The 20190-nt window shown below is 40.8% G+C and overlaps 1 protein-coding gene across 3 annotated transcripts in view; it reads right to left on the bottom strand.

Annotated features, from left to right (window-relative positions):
• Positions 1 to 102: 102 nt before the first annotated feature.
• The window catches only part of LOC109958893 (phosphofurin acidic cluster sorting protein 2), a 44945-nt gene continuing 24857 nt past the window's right edge, over positions 103 to 20190 (bottom strand). For 2 of the 3 annotated variants that reach the window (XM_020597858.1, XM_020597849.1), the window contains 22 exons: positions 18890 to 18979; positions 16465 to 16590; positions 14747 to 14909; positions 13393 to 13484; positions 13053 to 13133; positions 12657 to 12716; positions 11131 to 11282; positions 10766 to 10859; positions 9730 to 9813; positions 8942 to 9069; positions 8661 to 8793; positions 8442 to 8546; positions 8059 to 8165; positions 6857 to 7011; positions 6661 to 6771; positions 5286 to 5388; positions 3756 to 3798; positions 3625 to 3667; positions 3181 to 3319; positions 2853 to 3076; positions 2311 to 2424; positions 103 to 2132 (listed from right to left, as the gene is read on the bottom strand). In XM_020597858.1, coding sequence (XP_020453514.1) covers positions 2017 to 2132; positions 2311 to 2424; positions 2853 to 3076; positions 3181 to 3319; positions 3625 to 3667; positions 3756 to 3798; positions 5286 to 5388; positions 6661 to 6771; positions 6857 to 7011; positions 8059 to 8165; positions 8442 to 8546; positions 8661 to 8793; positions 8942 to 9069; positions 9730 to 9813; positions 10766 to 10859; positions 11131 to 11282; positions 12657 to 12716; positions 13053 to 13133; positions 13393 to 13484; positions 14747 to 14909; positions 16465 to 16590; positions 18890 to 18979 — 2463 coding nt within the window. In that variant the 3' untranslated portion in view covers positions 103 to 2016. Of the gene's footprint in view, positions 2133 to 2310; positions 2425 to 2852; positions 3077 to 3180; positions 3320 to 3624; positions 3668 to 3755; positions 3799 to 3937; positions 4697 to 5285; positions 5389 to 6660; positions 6772 to 6856; positions 7012 to 8058; positions 8166 to 8441; positions 8547 to 8660; positions 8794 to 8941; positions 9070 to 9729; positions 9814 to 10765; positions 10860 to 11130; positions 11283 to 12656; positions 12717 to 13052; positions 13134 to 13392; positions 13485 to 14746; positions 14910 to 16464; positions 16591 to 18889; positions 18980 to 20190 lie in introns of those variants that run through there. The other variant, XM_020597865.1, reaches the window with a different exon arrangement.

The following is a 20190-nucleotide window of genomic DNA, read 5'->3' as shown; positions in this document are numbered from 1 at the left end:
ACCCTAACACTAAAGTCACAGGCAGACACATAAGGTGGTAGCTGCAAACTAAGTCAAATGGCAAAACATGAAGTAACAGACAGCCATGACTCTTCAGATGACAGAAGGCGCTTGAATGCATCGGCATAAACAAAACATCCTTATGAAAAAAGGGTAATTTTGAGGAGAGAAAAAAAAAACAGCATTCTCTTGACTGTAGGTAGTGGGTTACATTTCAAATACACTTCAAAACCAAACTGTCCCAGTTTGATCTCAAATGTGTATAAAACCACATGAAAGTGCATTACGAAGTGAGGGAAATGTAGCAGTAAGATCCCTAATAGTGTTTGCATTGTCGACTACTTCATAGTTATGAGTTCTGTAAATGTATTTGGCATTTATGTCAAGAAATAATGGTAAGCTATTTGTGCTTTCAATTTAGTGTAAGGGGGATTTTGCAATTCACAACAGTACATCCTGTATATATTTATATACAATGCTTAAAAAAAAAAAGCCACCTATCAAGCTTGTAAGTCTTCACTTTATATAAAGCAACAACCAGCTCATACAGAAAGCCCTTTGTCCAAATGTTTCCTATTGCAAAACACTATTCATAGATTACCATCAAGCATATAGCCCACCTACACAGACAGGCATAGGTAGTGACTTGGACACCTGGCAGTATACTTTTCATCATATTTTAAAAGCAATTCAATACTTGTATTGTGCTCGACACTACTGTCGACATGTTTCTAGTCAGATCAACGCATTCATCCTAGAAATTTTACTGTTAACACAACACTGAATGAATGCCCCACTAATCAGTGTGTTGTCAGTTAGGTACTACTTACACAGCAAGCCACAGTGGAGCTGTTTTAAAGGACATTGATAAATGCTTGGTTAGGATGTGCACACATCTTTTAAATGCACTGTGTGTTTACACTTGGCCAAACGTGGAGTATTCATCTGTAAATAAACTCCGTAAACTTAATACTGATCGCCACAGGGACCACCACAAGTACATCACATGTAGGATACTACAGTAGATTTCAGTTTAACATATAATGAAGTTTGGCCAAGCCAAGAGCTCTGGAGGTTAGACTGTAAAACAAACTTGACTTTGGCACATCAATGCACATCTGAAGCTATTCAGTATTTCCTAAGCTACTGCAGGTCTGTGTGAGACTCAGGAAATGCATCAAGCTGACAGCAGGGTGGCCATATCTACCAAATAAATGCTGTTACAACCTGGAAGTACTCCAAGAAGGTCCAATTACAACACTGGTGGAAACTGCAGCTGGGAGACTGTGAAAACAAATCAGACAGTTCATACAGTAACAATTACATTTGGCCTTAGGAGTTGAAATCTGTTGTTTTGTATATCATGTCTTGCTTCTAACCGGATGTTACTGTACAGTCTGAATGTACATGCTTAAAAGCAACGAGGCAAAAAAGATCTTTATGTTCCTTTCTATAAAAATTGACCTTTTTGAGAAAGTAAAGGGACGAGTAAGAAAACCGAGCACTGAGTTAGAGGAGAAGGATTCCATCTAGATTCACAGCAATACTCCAACTGTCAATAACAAACACAAACAATCTCACACACACCACTGCACATCACCACCACACTCCTCCATTGTCTATAGAGTAACAATAAATGTAGGATTTCACAGAAATAATAAAATGTTAACAAAGTGCAAACACAGCTGCCATTATTGAAATGTGGCAAATTGTCAAAAACCTCAAAATACCTCCCGAGGCGGTAGCACAAATCTTACAAAATAGTAACTGTTCTTTCTGTAGTGTGTAAAAAAAAAAGGAAGAAAAGAAAAAATGACAACACCCAACAACATCAAAAACATCAAATTGAAAATGAAGTTTGTGTGTTGGAACACATGGTTTGTGAGCCAGTAAGATTTCCACAGGAAAACTGTTACTGCCTGGGGCCCGTTGGCTTGTCCTCTAATTCTCTGAAGCCTCACGATGAGACAAGTGCAGCAGAGAGTCTGGTGGTGGGTGAGTGGATGGAGGCCGGGGTCACACAGGCTTAGAGTAGCCAAAGATTCCCACCGGGAAGTGCTTGACATGAGTTGGCCACTGAGCAGCGAGCTGGAAAAACTTGACATCGTTCCACTCCACTCCGTCAATAGTGACTAAGGACAAAAAAGCTCATAGTTAAAAGATGAACAGATAAAGAACACAACAAAAATGTCAACCCATGCTTGAGAATTCTGAGAAGAGCAGATGGTTTGTTTGCATAACCACAGAGTAGTGAGGTGTGTCCTGGCTGCTGACACCAGATGGCAGTGTGGTGTCAGCTGTCGGCCTTACCTCTTAGCATCGTGTGCTGGTGCTTGGCTGTGCAGATCAACCTGCTGATGCCATCAATCACTTGGCTCTTAGAGTCCAGCTCTTTCTCCTTGGGCTTCTTGCTGAGAAAAATCACTGTAAAGGGAGGTGGGCAGTGAGTCATAAAAAACACTTCACTTTTTTGTATTTAGAGGGGAACTCCAACTGATTCACATCACACATCAAAGTGTTTAAAGGCTGCAAAGAGAGGTGCATCAATTCTAATGAATGGCCTCGTGATGTCACTTGAGTTGGTTGGGGCTGAAAGCTAGTTTGGAAAAAAAATTCTTATGTCATCTCTGTAACCACACTCTTCATCCCTGCGTGCAGCTTTTTACTGTTCATTGTGAGTCCAAGGAATGCTACAGGAATACAAAAACCTCTCATCTGCATCCGAGTACCAAAGTTTTGTTGCATTTTGTTGGCTAACATTACAAATGCATTCCAACTAAATATTGTGCTTACATGTCAGGCTATTAATGTGTCACTAGGTGCACAATGTCACTCATCTTCCCCAAGTGTACCTTTCTTGTTCTTCTCCTTGGTGACCACAGTCATGGCCATGCTGGGTGGAGGGGTGAGTTCCCCTCCACAGGGGAGGCGGCTGACTTGCAGTGAACGGAAGTTACTCTTCAAGGTGTTCTTCAATCCCACATCTCTTTTCTCTCCCTCTTTCTTCTTCTCTGGGCCTTGCCAGGTCCAGTAGTCCACCTGGAGCCCCATCACCTCACTGCCTGAACACGGAGAGCTACGAAGAAAAACAGGCATCACCTCGTCTCTAAAACACAGTAAAAGCTACAGTGAAAAGTTTTTGTTTGTTCTTGTTAATAAGTGATCTGAGTCTTGTCATACCCAGCTCCAGACAGGGTGGTGGACACAGAGGGAGACTGTGGGGGGGTGCCCCCGATCTCCTTCCCATACGGACCAGCCGATGGAGGTGTTGGGGAGGACAGGATACTTGTGTTGCCCCCCATTGCATCATCTGAATCCACTGCAAATTGGGGGCGGGGAAAATAATCTCATGCAACACACCTAGTAACGCTCCACAATGTAGCAAAATGATATGCATTGCTTGCCAGGGTGTATATATATCAACTGTAGCTGTAATCATGTAAATAAAGTAAAACAAATGCAACAACATTGTGGCTTGGGTCATTTTCTTCTTTCCTGATCTGAATCTGTACTCAAGTAACATCTGCATTTTATTAGATTTCTGCCTCAGCGCACAGAATCAACTGTAAAATGTTTGACGCACTAATCAGACAAAATACTACCACACCTTTAAATGCCCTTTACCTGAGGTTGAGAGGCTTTGCTCCACAATTCCAACTTTTACCACCTGTAATAATAATGTCAGTGTAAAACAAAATGGAAAAAAAAGAGAAAAAATCTGCTTAGCACATACAACAAACAAAACAAATTCTTACCCCAATAAATGGCACAAATTTCTGACAGGAGTCCTCGTCAGGGCTGTAGAGAGAGAATGAAGGTGCTGTGAGTATGACCAGATGTGGGTTTGACCACTTTAACACTCCAGAAGTGCACATGAACACTAAATGGTCCTGGAGGGAAGATGGCTGTGGCACGGCCTGCGCCATACTCCATCACAGCAGAAATGGCACATGACTGGCTTGAGTGGAATGGGGTCATCTTGGGGTCACGTTACAATGAGATGAATGAGAGGGCCGCTCCTTACAACCAAAACAAGACGGGGTCTCTCTTACCAGACAGTGTTCAGACAATGTATGTTTTATACATGGGCTAGTTTGGGCCCAGCTGTAGTAACCATGTGGCTACGTTACACTACTACTCTGAAGCATGTTAGCACTTCAACAATACATGCCTATACAAAGATAGGGAAGAAGAAAAAATCAAGATGCCAGTCATTGTTAGTTTAGGTTTAATACACGCAAGCCTTGACAACAGATTCAAATAAGTAAAAATAGACCTATCGATCCAGCACGGAAGAAGTGATGTACACTATTACCTTTCTGCAAATGTCATATAACACAAGGTCCCCATCTCCTAAACTAGCTAGTGGGTCATTCTAAATGACATCTATTTGCTTAACTCTGCTGGATGTATGAGCCAGAAAACCATTCCACTTTGTGAATAAATGGGGGTGTTAGAGGTTGTTAGGCAAATCTTCACAGCACCAACACAGAGGACTGAATAAGAATCAAGTCACAAACCAGACACACACATCAGAACAGAGTGTGAAGTGAAGTTACAGTGAGTAGCAAATGTAAAAAGGGAAATGTTAGACACAGCAAGGACCTCACGCCAAATGGAAGAGAGAAAATAAAAAGGGCAAAACAAGAGTTGAATTAGATACCTGATGTAAAAATCAAAATACAAACTTCTTTTCCTTGAATGCAAAATAAAAGGGAAAAGGGGAAGAAGGAATGCAACAGCGTTAAAAAGTGTGTACCTTCTGACCAATAGGAAGCCACTCTTACAAAGAGGGGAAGGGTTTGGTCAAACCTCAGAAAGAAAACAAGCAAATGCACACAGAAATGCAACGGAGTGTCTGCTGAGCACGTCTGTGTTTGTGAGACGACTGGGTCGATGCGGTACTTTGTCAAAATAGGGACCTGAGCTAATCTGACAATTTAACTCAAATTCAATAACTGACCATTAATGTTTTTAATCAAACAGTGAATGTACTGTATGTGCCTGTAGCTGCATGCTTGCCATGCATATGCATTTAGGTATCGTCCTCATGCAGTTGAGCTGATATTCACTTGAAGTGGTGAAGTCCTAATGATGGGCTGACCAGTCATAGCCATTTGTTCTAGGACTCATTTTAATGAGAGAAAATAGAGGAACAATAATAACAGTAGTCCAAGTCAGAAATTATTCCAACAGGTGCGTGCACAAAAACATACATGCAAAACACTGACAAACATATGCAACACACGGGTATGCTCAAACGTAAATAATCAAAGTTACTTTACCTCTTCTGTTTGTAGGTGAGCATGGCTTCTGAGATGGGGAACTGGTGGGACACGTTGGCACCGGCCAGATACTGAATGACTCGTCCTGCTACATCTATGTTATCTGCAGGAAGCAGACAGACACAGTGTTAACAACATGCCTTTTGTGTTTCATGTCCCACTACAACCCTAAATCATGAAAAGTTGGGACAGTAGGTAAAATGAAAATTAAAACTGAAAATAGTGATTTGTAAATCATCTGTGTCCTGTATTATATTGAAAAACTATACAGCAGCACATTATTTGATGTGACACCTCCCAACATTTTCTGATATGGAGTTGTAAGAACCTGTAAGACAACTGATGCAAGTGTTAATTCTCACATACAGCAGATCATTAGAAGACCTCACATTACATTTCACTGAATTAAGGGGGCAGGTGTGCTGAGTGTAAAATGTCTTTTACACGTGGGGGAAGTCAGGCATGCTACACATACGATAAATGGTGTGTCAAACAGAAGGTCTGTGGGCTAAGTGCAGCTCGGAAAATAGTTCTGGCAACTTGAAAATGTGAAAACAGATTTTCCATCAATTTATTGATCCATTGCCTGTCTGCAGTTTAAACTAATTCTTCTTGTGAAAGAAAACACACAACAACAACTATCCAAACACTGCCATTTGTGCTGAGAAAACAGTTTCTAGCTAGAATGTCTGAATTAATGGGAAAAAGATGGAAGATCTAGTACTTTACTTTTAAAAAAAAATTTCCTTGCAAATATTTCTCAGATGATTCAAACTGGTGTGCAACTCTTGCACCTTTTGGAATAAATTAAGTGAACAAACCGGTGGGGAAGGGTGAAGATTATTAGGCTTTTTTGGGCAAAATAAGGGAGAACTGAGTAAAAGGATGAACATGGATTTGTGTCTGTGTGCCACAAATTATAAGACTTACAATTTATAATTTAAACCAATTAGGAAAACAGCTTTATTTATACAACACAGTCCTAAAATAAAAAGTGTAATAATGACAATGTCATAATTTTGCTTCTTGGATTACATTTTATTCATTTACTGGTGCTATTTTTTTAAATAGCATAAGGCTAAAAATATAAAATATTTGTAAAGTGAAAAAAAAAAAAAATTCAATATCACAGTTATGACAACCTTTATGGAAAATATGTAAGTCAGACATCTGGCAGCCAGACTTAAGGGGGTTGTCTTAGGCAGCAGCAGATGGGTCGAGCTATAACGTAGAGCCATTCACTACAGAAATCGCTTCTTGCCATCTATCAGCCCTTGACCCGTGTTCTAACCCCCTATCTTTCCCTTTCAAGTTGGCTGAACATTAAACACATGGACTTGCTTTGCAGCCAGAAACCTGAGCGATGCGCCACTACCTGAGGCGGGCCGTTCCGTCCTGCAGAACAGCTCCCTCCATGCAGTGTCCATAAAGATGCTGTTAAACCTGCTGTCAAAGGAGGCCACATACTTGGCCAGGGGATGAGAACCTGTGTAGAGGAAATGTTCATGTTACGGTGAAAATACATAGCAGGTTATTTGCTATAAAAGTTGTGCTAATTGTTGCTGACTTACCTATGGGGATCACCAGGAAGCGGATGTAACTGAGCCAGTCAGGTGTTTTGTTGGCCAGCTGCTCCACAAAGAACCTCAGGATGGTGCTGAGGTAACTCTGATCACCTGCCACTGCCACCTTCATCGTCGGTGGTGTCTGTGCGTTACAGTTACAGCTGCAAGGGTTAAAACAAGGAGAAAAGGAATGAGTAATTAAGAGAAAGAGAGTTTTAAATCATGGCAGATGTGGGTCAGAGAGGGTGTGTGGCAGAGAAATGCTGGCTGTCTGAAGATTTAAGTCTCAACAAAGATTTTCCTGGTTTAAAACCAGTCTTACCATTTTTTATTATACTTTGAGATAACAAGGTTCTTGCAACTATCTGCAAGCTTTTCTCAAGTTAAACTGAATAGTACAATGCCTCTTAGCTTTTCTAATTTGTAATCCTGCAATGACAACATGAAACCAATTTCAACTTTAAAATGAGTCTGGAAAAGAAACTGAAACTCAGCTCAGTCTAACTGGGCTCATTAACTGCTCAGGCATTAAAACCTTAAAATGACTTCAAGTTTAACAAATATATTTTTAAACAGCATTCAGAGTTGTATGTTTTACAAGTAATTGCATTCTGCTTGTTTTAAGCACTGACTTTGGAACTTTGAAGGTAAAAGTTTCAAGAATTGAGACAAAGTTAAAGTAGTACAACTGTACTGCTCAATAGTAGAATGGGACTTAAAAATATGTGGGTTTCAGAATGTCTCTACTCTCAGAGACAACATCTGAGGAGAAACCCTGTAGCCAGCTACAACAGTGACAGCACTGCACAAACATGTTAACATCAGAGGTGCACAGCACATGGCCCCAGCTGGAGTAAACAGGCTGACTGATGGACAGGTGTGGAAAGAGTGCAGAAAGATTAAAGAGAAAACAGTTTAAACAGAAGCATCCCAGCACACTGAGACAGCCTCGTCTCCCACTGAGAGAAGACTTCCTGAGGAGAAGGCAGCCAAGCGGATAGACCGAAGAAAGACAGAAGAAGGCTGAACTATAGCTTTTCATGAGAAAACAGGCAGCAGCATGAGCCATGAGCAAAAGCATCCTGGAATTCTCTGACACTGAGCCACCATAAACATACACAGTTTGGTGAGGACTAGTCAAGCAACAGGATCACACTGATGGCTTGTGTCACTCAGCCTTCACATGTGTTTGTATGTATTTGACTCACAATCTCTGGATGCGAGTAACGATGGTGTTGAAGGCAGCCTGAACATCAGCAGCAGAGCAGGTGGACACAATGGGCTGGCCCTGTTCATGGAGCAACTCGGCTACATACTGCGCAGAAACACACACGAGAGGGACACGATGAGTTAATGGATATATAAAAGCCTGGGTTGGTAGGGTTGGAAAGGAAGCAGGAAAAACATGGGGTACACACAGTGTACACCCTCTAATCACTATGGTTTATATTTGTACAATAATGTTAGAAAATCATTACAGCATCTCTTGGAATTAAGTCTTATCCTGCACGACCCACATTTTTCTACAGTTTATATGAAAAGATGAGGGCAAGTGTTTATGATGGTATGTTAAATACAGAAATACACACACCTGTCCTTGCCACTCTGTAGTGTTGATGAGGATGATGCTCTCTGGGAGGCGTTCGTCAGAGATGAGGATCTGGTTCAGCTGGTCATACACAGACTTCCTGGGAACCTTTGAGACAAATGAGAAGCAGATACTTGGCACAAGCCAGCATGTTTCCAGTGGACAAAAAACATCTATAAAGAACAGATCAACGGCTTGATATTGAACCTGTGTGTTGTTCACCTGTGCTATGAGGCGCGAGTCTGGGGAGCACTCGCTCTCCATGCTGCTGGTCCTGTCACTTTGTGCCTTGGAGTTCTGTCTGTCTTTCATGGAGGTGCTGCGAGGATGCCTCTGCAGCTTGTTCTCCATTTTACTGAGGAGATAAAATACATGACATGGGAATTTAGAAGAAAGACCTAGTCCAAAGCACACATTAAAAAAGTAACTTGTGTGCATACATATTGACATACTGTAACACTATTTTGTGTGTGTGTTCTCAGCTGTGGGGACGAGCTGTTTACCTGGGAGACATGTGGTTCTGGGACTCCGTCTTACAAAGTTTGGCAACAGTGCTGGTTATCCGTTCAGTGCTGACATCCCAGCTGCTCACCTCTCCTGGCCCCGGCCCACTGTCATCAGTCTCTGGTTCCTGAACCAAAACAGGGAGAGCAAAGATGAGACAAGAGGACAATACTGACGTTTATTATACAACAAAGGCATGTCCCATCAAATTACACCAGTGTCTCTGAATCTTCAGTTACATTCTTTATTCCTTCTGTGTTCTGTGTTTGCAGCCAGCGTTCTGAAAGAGCTGAGGTAATACTGGCCCAGTGATTAATGGAGCTTAGCTGTTGAGGCTGGAAATAATAATGCAAGCCCACCATGACAGACTAGATAAAAAGCCACGATCTCTAAGCAGGTGTCTGAGGGAACACTGTTCCCACAGCACAGATACTCAGCTTGAACTGGGTTAGTGGCCGGGCTTAGATGTACAAGGCTGGCCTGACCTGACAGCATAAAAACAACAAACACAAACCCCCCTCTTTCGATGCTCATCAGCCAAGACTTATCCAGCATGGGGCTGTCTCGTCTGCTCTACTGATCCATAATGGATAACTGTGCTGTTTCATTTGTTTGCCTCTCAGTACTCCTCCTGTCCTTGCTTTTTCTCAGAAAACAACTAAGCCCCGTGGGAGGAAAGGGCACTGAGTGGAGAGGGTCGGGGGTTAGGAAAAAAAAAAAAAAATCAGGGGGATGTTAAAAAAAAAAAAAAAAACACTTTTAAACCACTGCTGTGCCAAAAACATACCCCAACTATTGTGTCTGTGAGGCTGTCATCTTGATACCGGGCCCTTTGCACTTTACATCTGTCCACGGTCAGAAAGTCTCCAGTCTGCAGGGTAAACACACACACACACACACATGTCAGAACATTTTAACCAAGAGGTTGCTTCTCTGCTGAATATAAATGACAAAATCTCACAGCTCCGAATGGGAGTGCTATGCTCCATATGTTCAGATACAAATTCAGGTACAGAACAATTTCACAGTGGTACCTCTACACAGTCTAGGCTGGTGACAGTCACAGAGCTGGCGAATGTAAATTTAAAAATATCTGTTTTACTACAACTGCGTACTAATACATAAACTCCATAAGTATAAGTGAGACATTGGTTTACTCAACTAAAAGCTTATCTAGTTTAATTCATTTCAATATTTGATCAAAGACTTTCCACTCTAAGACGTGTTTGTGAAGTTCAAGTGGAGACATTTATTGAGCAAAGTGGAGGGCGATAGCAGCCTGAAATACTCCGGGTCGTTTTATTACAGGCTAAAATGGATTCCCAGATATTTATTAGCAGCACTCCCTTTCTCATCATCAGACTCAACTTGTCTCGCTCTCTTTATCTGCCGTTGTTGATTCCAATGGGCCATAAATTTCTGAGTAGGAGTTTAGGAATTGCTCCATCCAATCTTCTCTCATATTTCTGTCTGTCTGTGAGTGTGTTGATGGCAGAGGTCATTTGGTGCCAGTCCCTATAAATACTAGAGAGCTGTAGGGGTGAACAGGGTAAGGACAGCAAGCCCCCATCCTATTCCGCAGCGGTGGGAGCTGGTGGGCTGCATTGCGCTCATGCCCAGAATAGCTTGCCTGTCGAATCATGGACCTTGGGAATCCCTGAACCACAGTAAGCACAGAAGAGTGCCAAACATTTAAAGACTGCCCAGGGGCCATTCCTTTACACGACACTCAGCAACTGAGAGGCAGAACTTTATGGGTAAACATCAGTGCTGCAAAAAATACTAGAGGGGTCTGTTAATAGACTGACTGGTGATCAGCTTACAGGACATGACAGCTCTCTCTGCTGGCTTTTTTGGCTGTGTATGCTTCCAATTTCTGTCTGGGAGCTGGAGTGAGACATCCCTTCAAAAAACGGCCTGAAGACAGACAAAATGATGTGAATTAGAGAAAACTCACAACCTGGACACAATTCTTTTGTTCAGACATTACTTCTGGGCAGTTTCATTTGAAGGACTATAGATATTTTGTGAATACTTAACACTTTTTCTTCATTATTTGCCAGCAAATCTAAATTTCTGATTTCAGGTTTCAATCTAAAACCGTATATAGAAATAATTCATGATCTAGAACTATTAGACAATTTATGAAATTATTGTCTTTGGGGAAAGAGGTCGAGTAGAGACACACTTGAGTTTGGGCTTGGGTGTGCTCAGAACGCTTTCATTGTCCTCCATCTCTGGCCCACTGTCGCTCTGGTTGTATACTTCCAGACTGTCGTAGAGTAAGTCCAGATCCTCCTCCACCTCCCGGGTCTGATCTACTGGGTCAGAGTCCAGCACCTGCCATACAGGGTAAACACATTATCAACATGCCAGCACACTGTAACCAGGGATTTGTAGTTATTAAAGTTTAGGGAGTGTCTATTTCTGTTCATTAGCTGATCACTTCATAGCTGGGCTAATGGAGCCTAAAAAATGAACAAGAGCCCTGAAGGCTGTTCAGTGAGAAAATCTATGCTATAAATACATCCCTGCCTTGCTCCTAAGCAGGCCAATTAAAAGGTGAGTGCTAGAGGAAAGCTAAGGTGCTGAACTTTGATCTGCCAGCTGCGCGGTGGGGATGTATATCATAGGAACTGCGCACAGCCAGGCTAGTGGACTAATCAGGTGATTAATGCCACTCCATAAGTGCAGGAGCTGGCAGGAAGCAGATAAACACAGTCTGTCCCCTCTCCTACTATGCTATGTATTTATAGAGCTGTAGCACACTGCACAGCCACAAGGAAGGGATTAGAGACAGGGAGTGTGATAAAAGATCATCTGACCACCTGGAGCATCCAGAACCACCCAGCAAAGTGCAACTCTGATGGCCTAGAGGTTCTTGTAAACATCGCTGGTGAAATTACTCCCACAATTTTCTTGGTCCTGAGTGTTCAAAATGAATATAACCCTAAAGGGGTGACTAAAAAGGTACAACAAATCCTCAATCAGACTGAACACCTACATGGCTAAAAATAATATTTTATATGTCTTTGCTGTTTTTGACATCGGAAAGAATAAGAAAGAGAAGAAACAAGGCAATGGATATCTGAATCATGTCTATAGATTTCTCAGTCCAGTGGTAATTATTATCATTATAATGGCCCAACACAGATTATGCAATAATGTTGCACACAAACAGATCCTGCTGATGAACTGATTACAAGCTTTTATGTAGAATCCACAAAAATAATTATTCAGAAGCACCAAGTAAGAAAAACAATCAAGCATAAGAGCGTACATTTATCATTAAACTAAGTGGCAGAGAATAAGGTTGTTAATGGATTCTGCATACAAATGGAAATGTATGAATCACCAATCCATGAGCACAGACATAATGGAGGTTAGTACCATAATGTAACTCTGCTGGGGTCGTGATCATTTCGCAGACAGTTCTTCCCCAGTCAGGAGCGCATTAGTGGTGATGTAGCAATATGCTCTTTAACAGTCAATACTGAGATAGTTCTCTCCTGGCCCAAGGGCAATTTAATATCTGATATGTTTCACAGCTCACTTACTTAAAGCTTCATCACTGAAGGCCTGAGAAATTCCAGGAGGATGCACTGGGAGCGATGCCGTCCCCTTTACATTTCACCAAATCATTTGCTCTCACAGTGAACATGTTCGCTTTGGTGTCAACCGGAATAAAGGCAGTTATCCTTTTTAGCAGCTCACCTCATCTGTCACCTTGAACCTCTTCAGCAAGGCCACAAACTTCTGCTTAAAGTTTGGTTGCTGTAACAGAAAGATGTAATTTATGATGAAAATAAATCCCTGAAAATGAATAACTGTCATGATTAAATAGGTATGACAGCTGCCCTCAGGCTTAACAGCTCTCCTAGTAACTGTCTACTGGATTACTCATTGACAGCCACCCTATGTAAAGACCATTATAACCAGTCCAGTAAACCCACAGTGTTCATTTAAATGTTCATCCACATTGTCCTAATGGCTTGAAGAAATGGAATGCAGTGTGCTCCTTCTTTTAAAAGCAAACACACATCTTGTGTTATTCTCACAGTCAATTACTTGTGAGCATAAAACATGTGGCGGAAAAAGGACGCAACTAACTCTGGTCATGGAGGTGGTTCGGATCATTTTCCTCCGGGCTTTCTTTGGCTTCCTGACTTCATCATCTTCATCGTAAAGATCCTGAAATACAGAAATGATAAGGCATCTGAAATCTCAATACCAAAGTACTTACTTTACAGTAAAAATGAATAAATATACATTATTAAAAAAAAAACTAACAGGACAACAGTTTCTGACAAAAATCTGCAATCCAAACGTCTTTCTTCGCATACTGTACCTAAATATGCAAACTGTGTTCAGTATAACAATTAGACTCATTCATATTCAAAGGGTACTGAAAATTTGTCTGCACTTAAGTACAGTATATTCTTATACTGACCTGGCCCTGAACTGCATCATCACTGGCTTCCTGCTCTGACGAGTAGCTGTCATCGTCCTCCTCAGAGTAATTATCCATGTCTGGGGAGCGGTCTGAGAAAGGGGAACCCAGAAACAGACACACACACACACACAAAAAACCAACACATTAGAATACAGGGATACATGTCTACCATTATGTTAGACTGAGACAAGTGGGGTTTATAAGTTGAACTAGAAGGTGAGCAGAAATCCAAGCTCACAGCCTTATTAGTGTTGAAACTCAAATGCAATGTTCTCTGGGGAAAAGGAAATCCTATAGGAAGCAATTTGTTCTGAGTGACACCAAGCCTCCTTAAATATAGAATCTTAGCCTTTTCAGTAAATGTTCTTACACTTGCACAGAAAAAAGTGTTAAATATACAAGGTGGTATCAGTCGATAATATTGTAAATGATACAGTACATCAGTGTGCTGAGTTTTTTTTTTTTTTTTTAACATATCCATCCATTATCTATACCATTTATTCCTAAACAGGGTCGCGGGAGTGTCGGAGCCAATCCCAGCTCAGAACCTGTCACCCTCTTTTTACATATCAAGGTAAGATAAAGAATTTTCCACCTTCTGTGGATAAGAGGCTCATTTTGGAATCCATGTCTCATATTCTGAGTTATAACCACATTGTAGTGGCTGAAGCATTTATTATTGTTCTTTTGATATTGTACATTTTTCCCCTAAAGAAGTAGATTTTACTAAGTGTTTGACACCTGAAGACAGATCAATTGATGGAAAACCTTTTTTCTTAAAGCTAATTCAGACTTCCTTCTGGCCATGAAGCATCCTGTTCTATGTTCCTAGAAGGAATGGATGTTGTTTAAGAATCACTGCAGAAAAGAGAAAGATAAACATCTTTCCATTCCTCAGAGTGACACTAGTATAATAGTTAGTGCATGAGATCATCTGTTATGTTTGAGTGGCCTTCTTAATAACATCCAGAAAAGTGAGGGAACAACATAGCAGGACAAAGACATGGAGTCCAAGATGGGCCAAATATTTCCCCATTTGTTTAAAAAACAAGAAAAAATAAGAAAAAAAAGTAGATTAGTGTATGATAATAGGCCCTACATCTGTTCAACTCTCATATTCAACATTACAACCATAACTGAAAAGAATAACATACCCTTGGCCATAATTTGGCCTGGGAATAATAGTTGATTCTGTCCTCAATTGGGAAATAGAAGCCATGTGGAAGGCGGGAAGTGAGAGGCCTGATCGGGTGGGAAGCTCCAAGTTGGAGGGTGAAATTAAAGGCAGGATTTGGCAGCAAGGGCACAGGCTTTTCTAAGAGACCTGCGCAGAGGGAGAGACTGTGCCCACCTGAGGTTTTGGTCTTGCGGCCAGCCTGGCCACTGCCGTCCTCATGGTCGATTGGTTGGCTGGACAGAGAATACACGCTGATCTCCGCCACACGCACTGGCGCCTCCTTCACGTTGCTATGGAGACCTAGAATCTGTCCTCCGTCTGTCGGGTGTTGCATCACCTGGACACAGGAAAATCAACAGTGAGGCTGGGCATCGATTTCAACTCAACTTCAAGTCCTCTTTAGCTGAGATGCCTTCATGTCTTGTGCAATTCCTGTGTCTCTCAATCACCGAGGAGGACCATGTCAAAGAAGCATGGAACAAATATTATTTCCCCAGCAGACAGACAGGATGGGTAAACCATATCGCTCTCTTCCCAGAGCCAATACTGATCCAGCAGAGCTTGAGATGGCTTCTATTACACTGAGATGGCTTCTATTACACCGCCTCATGCTTGCAGAGATTTACCACCTGATTACAAGCTGACAGCTATGCTATCTTTAAATAAATCGGCACAATACTGCCTTCCCATTAAGAAAGTCTAACTGAGCCGAGCCAATTTGCTGATCTTATCCAGTCAAAACATAGTTTACATCACCTGTTTTGAATCAAATAAGAAGGGATGAACTTTCATTCTAAGCACTATCTGGGGGGTACTTTCCATATGTCGCTTGATGAATCATTGTACTGGGACTAGGCTCATTTTGGTCAAACATTGGCAGGGGTGCACTTTACAGCTCCATGCAAAGTCCAATAAGTGACATCCTCTCACATAATGCCCTGACAGATTCAAAATGAGGGCACAAGAGGCTTTACCATACATCAGATGGCAACATAATCACCCAGCAGGATCCAGTAATGGCCAATCTAGCTTTATTCATAGAAGGCTGTGGGTTATTTTACAGTAGTGTGCACAAAACAGCACGGCAGCTGAGTGGTATTTTAAAATGCAATAATACATTAGTCTTATTTTTAGATGTCAGTTAGTTTGTCTTGTGGCTACTACTACAAAGTAACTTTGGCTGACCAGGGACGGCGCAACAGCTGCTGAAATTAACACTGAGTTTTTCCACTGCAAACCAAATGGTTCTCAATATCTATGCTTAAAGCTCTGTCTTCTTCTCAATCTCTCTCACACACATTCATTGTTTTGCATCTTCCATATGAAGCTCACTTTTCAATACTTCATTTTATTTCACTCCATGATAGTATACCTACTATTAAAATGTCCTCTGGAAACACCTTGGTTGCGAGTCAGTGATCCATAGCACAATTAACAGCAGCAGCTATTTACATTTGTGTTATCCACACTGACAACAGACATTCATAAGAAAAGCAAACAGAGCCACTTAGGGTATTAAAAAAGACATCTTGATGAACCAGAGATATGATGTACTGTGACGAACTTAACAGTGCATCTGTACATTAAGCAAAGATGCACACTGGGGATTACATTAGCTGCATAGCATGGCTGAATACACTGCAGAAAAGTTCACATGAAGCCAGCTCCAGATGGTACCATAATCTCACACAGCAGTATGTGTGATAAGAATGAATCATGTGAAATGATGTTTAGCACAGGAGGCCCCTCTCTCTCTCTGGCAGTGGAGCCATTGGTACACAGACACTAAGAGCCATGTCACTCACTGTCAGAAAAAAGCAGGATGCAATCGCAAGCTCGGAGTGAAATGATACACTTCTCAGGAAGAAGTAAAATGGCTGACGCCCTGGTACCTCAGCCATATTGATAACTCCCACAGCCAAAGTCTTGTAGCCCAGGATGGTTCGATTCTTGTAGCGTTTCCTCCTCTGCAACATAATCTGCAGTCTGTTGGCATCCCTCTTCAGAAAATGGGGATACTGAAAAGAACAAACATAAAGTTAGACAAACAATGATTGATTGATTGATTGATTTATTCTTTCAAACATGCAGAACAGAACAGAACAATGAACAAATGACAATAACACACATGATTACACATATCCAACCAATACTAATTCAAAATCAGTTTGCTTACACCTATTACATGTTTGAATGGAGTAGGAAGAAGTCAAACTTATCCAGTCCTACCCCATGACATCATATTATACAAAATTTATGCAACATTGGCTGCAAGCAATATCACTACATAGATAAAACAGATTGTTACTTATTCGTGCATATATCTTGTATAGCACATACATTTATATTTATATTTAAACTCCTTAATTCTGGTACTATTTTTCATGTCCACAGTTAAGTTATTCCATAGTTTGACCCCACTTATAGAAATACAAAATCTTTTTTTGGTTGTTCGTATAGCATGAACTTTTAAATTTAAATGTCCCCTTAAGTTATATCCCCCTTCCCTTTCACCAAATAGCTTTTGGATTCCACCAGGTAATAAATTGTTCCTGGCTTTATACATAAACACAGCAGTCTTATATCCCACTAAATCAAAGAATTTTAACAATTTAGACTGTATGAAAACTACATTTGTATGATCCCTATACCCCATCTTGTGCACAACTCTTATCGCTCTCTTCTGTAATATGTACAATGGTTGAAGTGAACTCCTGTATGTACAATGTAAACTGCATTATACTTATATTCATTAGTCTTTAGATTGATAACCAAACCCAAACAGATATATTTCAGCATATTCAATTTGTCTTTGTTGCACTATAACAATACTACATTTTCAATGAAAGCAAATATTTATTTTCAGATTCTTTTTCTTGTAAATTGCATTTTTTTAAACTTACTACAACCTACACTGATCTGTGTGTGGTGATGCTGTAGAGATATCACACACCTGGGCCAAGTCCATAAGAATATATACAGCTACAAACTCACTGTACTCAGATACCGGCAATGAACCAACATAGTGTCTCTGCCTCTCATTTCAGAGCTACTTCACACTCGCTCTTTTTATCCTATGTATCTCTTTTTTCTGGGGTCATATATGCTGTTTTTCCACTGTCGGAACCTAGCCAGCGATATACACCGTACTTCGCCCTGCATAACCTCCTGGGTTGACGCACACTATCCTGCTTTGTTTTTCCATTATATTTTCTCTATGTCAGTCTCTGTTTAGAGGAGGGAGGGCCAGCGCCCCATCACACACGCAGTCAGCTGAGCAGACGGAGAACACAGCGTGTGGAGGACCACTCCACAGTACAACAATCAGCCAGTAACGGAGACTGAATGAGCCGTTTATCAAACAGCTGTTGAACAGGCAGAACACAGACTTGCAGTAATGTGACGTCTTCACTTTGCCCGCGGTGTACTCACCTGTTTTACCCCTAAACCAGTATAAGAGCCTCTTTACACAGCCTGCTTGTAATGCTAATGATCTTGTGTGAAGGCGCAGATATTTAACCAATCATGGACGACTGCTCTGTGCACACGCACCCCTCCCCCTTTGCCTTCCTGGAACTAGATTTTAGTAGTGCCTCCTGAGGGGTGCTGAAATTTGGCTCCCAGAATGTACCTCCAAAGCGGGCAGAGGGCAGTGGAAACAAACACAGAACCCATGACGAGCGTTACTCTGCTCAAAATGCTTCGGTAGGTTCCTATACTGGAAAAGCCCCTATTGTCTCTGACTGCCAGAACATGATCTTCACATCCACTCTTCTTGGGCTGCTACAATATTCACACAATAACAGATTATAAGATCAAGTTTTAAAAGTTGGTTAAACATTTCTGCTCCAGTTTCATGTCCAACCCTGTCATTTAAATGACCCTGCTTTTTCAGGCTTCACTCAACTGCACAATCATTTCAGCTATCAAGTCTGTTTTACACACCGTGTTCAGGCTTAGTTCACCTCTATAGCTGTACACAACACCCTATCATTAAAAATGTCTGCTTCAGCGACGACTCAGTTCTGTAAAGCATAAAGTTAAGCTTGGAAAACCTTGTATTTCATATCTCCCTGTCCATTTAATCACAAAAGAGCACGGCAATGTGTGATATAGGGTGATTAAAAAAAATAAAGAAACAAAGCCAGATTTCATTTACACACCATACTGTAAACACACATTTTGAACATAACACACTTGCTATCAGGATAAAAATCTAACACCAAAGGTGTGGGATAAAGGCTTTAGCCCAATCCTGCCTGTCAAGTAACTGCCATATCAGTGTGAGAATTCACAGAATAATGTCAGAGTGTTTGCCTGTAGTGAGAATGTGAGCTCCAGATCTGTCTCCATCAGTCCACTGGGTGGGAGGACGTACTCATTTGACCTCAGAAGGCGCTTAGAACCCTGGAAGACACCGTAAAATAAAGTTTATTGGTAAGCAGACATATAAATGATACACACAAACAATTATACATCAGGTTTGTTTTGGCTGTTGGCTTGAAATTGGCACAAATCTCTTCTGGATAAAAATGAACACAGGTTCTGACAGGTGAGTTTTTTCAGTTGATTTAAATTATATTACAGTGAGAGCGGACAAAAAATAATGAATGAAAAACAAGCAAAGACAGAGATTCACAATCTAGAGATTAAATAAAATAAAGTGATGCTGCTTATTTGGTAAATTTGCTTAAGAGCATCACGCACACTAGAACTGGCACCTCTCAAATTATTTATGTCCTTTCTATAAATATAAAAGCTTGGTACGGTACTGCTGCATAAGAGCGGAGACGTGCAGAATGGCTACAGCTGACTGAGTAAACTGTAACATGTCATTTTATGGTGGACTTTATTTTTGAATCTTTGAAAAATCTTCTGGGACTATAACAGAAAAACACAGCAACACCCAACAAAATCTGATCTACTAGTTTTCCATCTATCATTATTTAATAATCACTTTGAAATCAACACAAAAATTAAGCTACACCTAAATTGAATTGAATACAAACCACACAAATCTGAGTCAAAAGCTGTGTTGGCAGTTATAGCTACTCTAAATTAGAGTAATAACCCTTTCTTTTAGCAGATCTAGCGGTTACATAGTTTATTTTAGATTAGAAGCTTAAATTTTCCGAATGTTTGTTACATAAAAATATTATATTATATTTTTCATCTTCAGCAAACAGTTCTAAGAAGACTTAGCTTTGGTCAAAGCTAGCTGTTGTCTTAGCTGTGTAGGTGACAGGATTGGTTATCTTTTTTTAATCTAGAGATTTAACATATTTTCTTTAATAAAGTCATTTAAAAAAAGTCAAAAAAGTAGAGAAAAAAGTCCTTAAAATTCCCCCCCCCCAGACAGTGTTGAGAGAGCTACACTGAATGCATTTTATGTTGTTTCTTGAGCCTACAGAGTATCTATACAGACAATATTGACTGTGTGCAAGCCTTATTTTTGTTCCAGCCTGCTTCATATTCACACATTTATGGAGATTCACACCCTGAGACATCCCAGTACAAACAGTCCTCTACTCCTTCACTGTTTTCTAGAGAAACGTGCTACTAGAACAATATAAATGGGGTCAGATGGAACTGCTCGGGGACATTAAGAGCTTTCCCTA

Source organism: Monopterus albus, unplaced genomic scaffold, assembly GCF_001952655.1.
Source record: "Monopterus albus unplaced genomic scaffold, M_albus_1.0 scaffold3.1, whole genome shotgun sequence".
Classification (NCBI taxonomy): Eukaryota; Metazoa; Chordata; class Actinopteri; order Synbranchiformes; family Synbranchidae; genus Monopterus; species Monopterus albus.
The sequence above is the reverse complement of the archived record's forward strand: the minus strand, read 5'-3'. Positions and strand labels throughout refer to the sequence as shown.